This window comes from Labrus mixtus, chromosome 16 (genome assembly GCF_963584025.1).
Source record: "Labrus mixtus chromosome 16, fLabMix1.1, whole genome shotgun sequence".
In the NCBI taxonomy this organism is placed as follows: Eukaryota; Metazoa; Chordata; class Actinopteri; order Labriformes; family Labridae; genus Labrus; species Labrus mixtus.
In genome coordinates, this window is record NC_083627.1 from 485663 (window position 1) to 493162 (window position 7500).

The 7500-nt window shown below is 47.8% G+C and overlaps 2 protein-coding genes across 4 annotated transcripts in view; one reads left to right on the forward strand and one right to left on the reverse strand.

Annotated features, from left to right (window-relative positions):
* The window catches only part of iffo1a (intermediate filament family orphan 1a), a 21241-nt gene extending 19430 nt beyond the window's left edge, over positions 1 to 1811 (reverse strand). The window contains exon 1 of the mRNA XM_061059660.1: positions 141 to 1811. Coding sequence (XP_060915643.1) covers positions 141 to 1084 — 944 coding nt within the window. The 5' untranslated portion in view covers positions 1085 to 1811. The remainder of the gene's footprint in view (positions 1 to 140) is intronic.
* A 2398-nt stretch (positions 1812 to 4209) lies between these two features.
* The window catches only part of slc39a7 (solute carrier family 39 member 7), a 12722-nt gene continuing 9431 nt past the window's right edge, over positions 4210 to 7500 (forward strand). For 2 of the 3 annotated variants that reach the window (XM_061059521.1, XM_061059522.1), the window contains exons 1-2: positions 4210 to 4367; positions 6529 to 6971. In XM_061059521.1, coding sequence (XP_060915504.1) covers positions 6537 to 6971 — 435 coding nt within the window. In that variant the 5' untranslated portion in view covers positions 4210 to 4367; positions 6529 to 6536. The remainder of the gene's footprint in view (positions 4368 to 6528; positions 6972 to 7500) is intronic. The other variant, XM_061059523.1, reaches the window with a different exon arrangement.

Here is a 7500-nt window from a genome sequence, read left to right on the forward strand (position 1 = left end):
AAATAAAGAAGATCAACTTTATAAATAAAGAAGATCAACTTTATAAATAAAGAAGATAGACTTTATAAATAAATGTGATTGATTTGTCTAAAAGTGAGGATGGAAGCAGCTCTACATGCAGAAAGGTAAAGCTCTCTTACCTTCTCTTGTACTCGTCCCTCTCTCTCTTCACTTTGGCCAGCACGTTGTACAGAGCTCTGATCTCAGGTGTGATGGTGTCGATCTGGACCCCGACCCCGTCCGGGTGAGTCCAGGAGACCCCTGGCCCCGTGACGCACGACTCCCTCCCGCTGCCGAACCTGCGGGTGTGGTTGAAGGACCAGATGGTCCCGGGGAGGAAGCGTGGGGGGGGAGGAAGGGGGGTGTTGGTCCCGGTGTTTGAGTACTTCTCGTTGATGTTGGTGATGCTCGGGTTGGGGTCTAAGGGACTCAGCGCCGGGCTGATGGAGAACCCGGAGGGGGTGAGGTTGGAGTTGGAGTCTGTGTAGGGGTTCAGGTATTTGTTGTCAAAGAGAGGAGGGGGGTTCAGGGTGGGGGAGAGGATTCCCCCGGGCATGTAGGCCGGGTTGTTGGCGTTGTGGAGGGGGAGGAGGCCAGGCCTGGGCGGGATAGACCCAATAAATCCAGTCTGGACCCCCATGTCTTTGGTCTGCGGCTTCTTGTGTCCCTCCCCTCCGTTCTCCTCCACAGCCTGCTGCAGCTGTTTCTCCAGCACCTTGTTCCTGCGCTCCAGCTCGTGCACTTTGGCCAAAAAGCACCGGAAGCGGAGGTTCAGGGTCTTCAGGACGCTGATGTTCGATCCCAGGTCGTTACGCAGCGCCGTGGCTGCAGGGGGCACGCGGTGCAGGGGGGCGTTCAGGTGCAAATAGGCGAGGCCTGAAGGCGGCAGGGCCCCCAGGTCCAGCCCGGACCACCCATCAGGGCCAAACCCGCCGTGGTCCCCCAGGAAGTAGCCCGGCTCCGGGATGGCGGAGTCGGTCTGGCCCGTCATCTGGTGCTGCTGCTGCGGTGCCAAAAACCCGCTCTCCCCCAGGACCGGATTCATGCTCGAGTAGGAAAATCTGAAGTGCTCCAAATCCGGCATGAACCCAGACTTCTAAGTGTTCAACTCTGCACGTAATTCTTTGTAAAAACCCGGATTATGTCCCCGATCCGGAATCAGGCCCAGCAGCCCCCCGACCTCAAGTCCTCCTCCTGATTTCAAACTGTGAGCACCTTTAGACAGAGGAGCTGAGATCTGAGGTCTGAAGGATTCTGTAAGGGAAAAACTGCAGCAAAAAAATGCAGAATATCCAGCAACAATATTGAGATGCGCAGGTTTAAAGTTGAACACTCAGCTGATCTCTGCAGTCAAATCAGATTACAGAGTTTACTTTCACGCAGCACTAATTTCTCACACTGCGACGCGCACATTCAATGATTTATTCTAAGACTTTAAAATAAACTGCTAACGAGATAACGTCGCTGTGATGGAGCTCTAAGAGCCGTACCTGGAGAGAAGGACACAGCAGATTATCAGGTGAAATGAGTCCGGGCAGAGAGAGGAGCAGCGCTGCAGCAGAGCTCAGGAATAAACACTGCGGCGTTCACTTACCGTACTGACGGTGGAAGAAGCGCAGCGACAATCTGTCAGCAGCTACCGTAAAGATCAGAGTAGAGGATCCACGCTGCAAAAGACACTTCAAAATAGTGGATTTAAAAACCTGCTGCTCTCATCTAATCTACAAATGTCGAATAGTTTAGTATTTCAATTTTAAAAGATGATTAATAACAGCAGTTTTCATTTAGCTAATGCTAGCTAAAGTCCGGCTTGGTCTCCCTCTTGTTTATTTTACCGTTTTTGTGTTTTTAAATTGAACTGTTTTCTGGATTTCGTGCTCTGACTCTTTCTTCTTATTCATATTTTGAGTTAAGATAATTTTTAAAACTTGTTTTTAATGAGTTTTACTGCTGATACTTTACGTATTATAAACACCCTGTACTTGTAGTCAAGGCAAAACTAACCGAGACCAGAGTGCTCCGAGACCAAGATAAGACCAAGACCAACACCAAGACCAAGACCAAGACCAAGTCAAGATCAAGACCAAGACCAAGACCAAGACCAAGACCAAGTAGAGACCAAGACCAAGTCAAGACCAAGACCAAGACCAAGACCAAGACCAACACCAACACCAACACCAAGACCAAGACCAAGACCAACACCAAGTCAAGACCAAGACCAAGACCAAGACAGGGGCAGACTGAGTCAAGACCAAGACCAAGACCAAGTCAAGATCAAGATCAAGATCAAGACCAAGACCAAAACCAAGACCAAGACAGGGGCAGACCGAGTCAAGACCAAGATCAAGACCAAGACCAAGATCAAAACCAAGTCAAGACCAAGATCAAGACCAAGACCAAGATCAAGACCAAGTCAAGACCAAGACCAAGACCAAGACCAAGTTGAGACCAAGACCAACACCAACACCAACACCAACACCAACACCAAGACCAAGTCAAGACCAAGACCAACACCAAGTCAAGACCAAGACCAAGACCAAGACAGGGGCAGACCGAGTCAAGACCAAGACCAAGACCAAGTCAAGATCAAGATCAAGACCAAGACCAAAACCAAGACCAAGACAGGGGCAGACCGAGTCAAGACCAAGACCAAGACCAAGTCAAGATCAAGATCAAGACCAAGACCAAAACCAAGACCAAGACAGGGGCAGACCGAGTCAAGACCAAGATCAAGACCGAGACCAAGATCAAGACCAAGTCAAGACCAAGACCAAGACCAAGACCAAGACCAAGTCAAGACCAAGACCAAGACCAAGACCAAGTTGAGACCAAGACCAAGACCACGACCACGACCGAGACCAAGACCAAGACCTTAAATATCTCTGAGACGTCTTCATCTTGTGTTTAGGGGGCGTGTCCCTCACTTAGACCATAACAGCGGGAAGGTTGCATCCGTAACTGGAGGATAAAAATCAAACTATAAATGACTTGAAGTTATTTGTTGTTTTAGAAAGAGACGTTTTCATTCTAATCTTAGTGAAGACGAGGAGAAACAGACGATCAGTGGAGGTCTAGACCGGTCTTCATTTCAAATCCAGAGTCCGTCCAGTCTGAGACTCAGACAAGACCGAGTAAAAAAGCTTTTGATTCTGAGACGAGATCTTCAAAAAGTCTCGAGACCAAGACCGATCTCGAGTACTTCAGTACAACACTACTTGGGCCCCTGCAGACTTGAGTGGTGCAACCTGTGCATCGTTGCTGCACCATGCTGTCCCCGAGGTAAGTCTATGTGCAATCAGCTAAAATACTCTAAAACTCAATAAATATAATATTTAACCATGTGATATGTTCATTCATTTATGTTGTGGTGATATTGATTAGCTTCATCTCCGTGGTGTGGCGTGCTAACCAACAGTTAGCTAAATGATTTGTTTCTACCTTTTAGCAGCTGTGAGAAGATAAACGAGCTGCTCAGGAGGAAACCTTTACTACCTTGTTTTTAGTTTTATTATTTGAGTGCTTCATCCTCAAATAAAATATCCCAGAGTCACCAACACTCTTAACTAAAGCTTCTATTTGCTGCCCTTCCTAAAAAATAATAATTATTATCTCTCTATATTATTCTATAAAGATGAATTAAATTTTGTTTGTTGCAAGAAAGGAGACAACCAGGATTCAAAATCAACCTACAAACACCATTTACACTTTCTTTCCTTTTAGGAGTGTGTCATAAAAAATGTGTTCCTTTAATTTTATTGAGAAATTGTAGCTTCTTCTTTGACAGTGGATTTGCATTTAAAAAATAAGATGTTTAAATTTATATCTTTATATTTATATCTTTATATTTATATATTTGTAAGTACCGTTCACGCAGTTATAACCACCCAAAGTTTTCTTACTCATTCTTTATTTGCCAACATAGAGGAACATCCTGCTCTCCTCCAGGATGCTCCTCTCGCTCGTTTACACAGTGATGAGTCAAAAAGTACCTAACTGTTCTCGCGATACTTCCATTTAAACCTCATCATTCCTCCTATGCCCTCTTCACATCAACGCCAATTAACACACCCATTAGATTCCTCGGTGAAACTCTTAATACAGCATTTGAATAATCAGAACATACCCTTACAGTGGTTTCATATCACATGGAGATGTATATTTGAATACAAGTCGAGAAGACGAGGGAGCATTGAAGGAGACACATCCGCGAAGTGGAACGCGATCCCGCGAGATTTCGATGAGTTTACTTGAGTAAATGCCACGTCTTACCAGCGTACAGTGAAATATTAGCGGTTAACCGAACAAATCACACGCAGGGCGGGGATTTATCCAGCGACAGGACAGGTAGAGACATCACAGACTCTCCGGTAAGAATCGTTTTTGAGTTTTTATGTGTTTTAGAGGCCGTTAACGGCGATGCTTCTGCTGCAGCAACACGTTAGCATGTGAGCTAGCTGCAGGCTAACAGGCTTTCTTTACAACTTGAGTGAACAATCCTCTGATCTGTGGTTTGATCAGCTGGACTCTCTCTGTTTACTGTCAGGCTAAAGTCGACTCTTTTAAAGAGCAGGAGATCATCAGCTTGATCATGTGTGAAGCTGTCAGAAAATAAACACAAAACTCAGCTGAAAGAGAAGTTTGATTCATGTTAAACATCATGTGTTTTATTTATACTACATGTTCTTATTGACACAGGTTACGTCGCAGCTAGGCAGCTAAGTAAGTTAGCATGGTTAGTTAGCATGCCCCCCCACTTCCTTATTTTATTAACTATTTAAAATCTTCTTCATTCAGTTAATCAGTCTCTTAGTCTCTCGTTTGAGGTGTTCCTCAGAACTTTATTTTGAAAGGGTGTTTCCTCCCATTCAGCTTCAAATTCAAATATTTAAACCAGCTCTGATAAATGTGGACATGAAGAGCCCGTTGATAAATAATTTACAGGAATAGTTTTGATGGTTTTTGGTAATTAACTTGTGACCTTCTTGGTGAGATTCATGACCTTTAACCTTTAAAATCCAATCACAGATTCAAACCTTCATTGGTAAAACATTAAACGCTGCATCCTGCACCTTCAGCTCGCTCGAGTGCAGGGTTCCCACTCGTCCTGGATAAGCTGCAAACCCTAACCCTGGAAACTATTTCAAATCTTCTTCTTCATTCAGTTAAACCGTCGTTTTTATAATCCACAGTCATCGTGACCTCGTTAATCATCACATGAAATATGTAGTTTATTTGTGTTTTAGGACTCGAGCTTGTTTCATGTGGCTGCAGGAGCCGGGGATTGAACCCCCGACCTTCACAATGAGAGATAATCGACCACTCAACCACTGAGCCACAGTGATGAAAGATTGGCTCAGAAAAAGAACCCACATTAGCATAATGTGATCCAAACATCCAAAAGGATTTCAAAATATGTAACTCTGCCCCCTAGTGTTTAAAATGAGTACTGCAGTCTGAATTATAAACATCATAGAGAGCTGTCCCCCCCCCCCCCCCTCTAGAGTCCATGCTCACACAGGTCACCATGTGGTGCCCCCCCCCCCCCCCCTCTCTAGAATCCATGCTCACACAGGTCACCATGTGGTGCCCCCCCCCCCCCTCTCTAGAGTCCATGCTCACACAGGTCACCATGTGGTGCCCCCCCCCCCCCCTCCTCTCTAGAGTCCATGCTCACACAGGTCACCATGTGGTGCCCCCCCCCCCTCCTCTCTAGAGTCCATGCTCACACAGGTCACCATGTGGTGCCCCCCCCCCCCTCTCTAGAGTCCATGCTCACACAGGTCACCATGTGGTGCCCCCCCCCCCCCCCCCTCTAGAGTCCATGCTCACACAGGTCACCATGTGGTGCCCCCCCCCCCCCCTCTCTAGAGTCCATGCTCACACAGGTCACCATGTGGTGCCCCCCCCCCCCCTCTCTAGAGTCCATGCTCACACAGGTCACCATGTGGTGCCCCCCCCCCCCCTCTAGAGTCCATGCTCACACAGGTCACCATGTGGTGCCCCCCCCCCTCTCTAGAGTCCATGCTCACACAGGTCACCATGTGGTGCCCCCCCCCCCTCCCCCTCCTCTCTAGAGTCCATGCTCACACAGGTCACCATGTGGTGCCCCCCCCCCCTCCTCTCTAGAGTCCATGCTCACACAGGTCACCATGTGGTGCCCCCCCCCCCCCCTCCTCTCTAGAGTCCATGCTCACACAGGTCACCATGTGGTGCCCCCCCCCCCCTCCTCTCTAGAGTCCATGCTCACACAGGTCACCATGTGGTGCCCCCCCCCTCCTCTCTAGAGTCCATGCTCACACAGGTCACCATGTGGTGCCCCCCCCCCCCCCTCCTCTCTAGAGTCCATGCTCACACAGGTCACCATGTGGTGCCCCCCCCCCCCCCCCCCCCCCCCCCCTCCTCTCTAGAGTCCATGCTCACACAGGTCACCATGTGGTGCCCCCCCCCCCCCTCCTCTCTAGAGTCCATGCTCACACAGGTCACCATGTGGTGGACTCTGAAGCTTCAGTGTTTGTCTCCGTCTCTCAGGTGATATTATGGGCTGCTTACGTCTGCTGCTTCTGACCGTGGTCACTTCTGCACTACTCCTGTTGGCCTCCCAGCCAACCGAATCTCACAGCCATTCCCACGGCGACCATGGACACGGCCACCATCACCATGGCCACTCCCACGACGAGGACGAAGACGTGAGGATGTTCCACGGAGCGAGCAAGTGGAGCGCCGAGGCCAACCTGCCTTCAGAGGAGGAGGAGCATCATGGACACGCCCACTCCCATGACCACGGACACGCTCATGACCACGGACACGCCCACTCCCATGATCATGGACACGCTCATGATCATGGACACGCCCATGACCACGGACACGCTCATCATGAAGAAGTTGTTCGGGTGCTCAAAGAGGAGAGAGCGCACGCCCACTCACACGGGGGAGAGAGCGTGAAGCGGGACGTGGTGGAGCTGTGGACGCAGGTGAGCTCGTGTTACGACAGCGTACGGCGCTTTAGTCTCTCGTTTGAGGTGTTCCTCAGAACTTTATTTTGAAAGGGTGTTTCCTCCCATTCAGCTTCAAATTAAAATATTTAAACCAGCTCTGATAAATGTGGACATGAAGAGCCCGTTGATAAATAATTACAGGAATAGTTTTTGGTAATTAACTTACGATAACTACGACGGAGGATTAGGACTAGAGGTGGACGATATGGGGAAAATATCATACCACGATTTTTTTTTGCAAAATCATGATCACGATTTTATCACAATTTTTTTCATTCTGTTCTTTAAGATAAGATAATCCTTTATTTATCCCACAATGGGGAAATTTACATTGTTACAGCAGCAAAGAGCAAAGATTGCAAACAAAAAGTCAACACAGTACAATTTAAATAAAAGTTAAGAAGCTAGAAAAAAGAGCTAGAATATTAAAAATAAGGAAAAGACACACAAACATTAAACGCTGCATCCTGTACCTTCAGCTCGCCGTTAGCAACACACGTGTCCT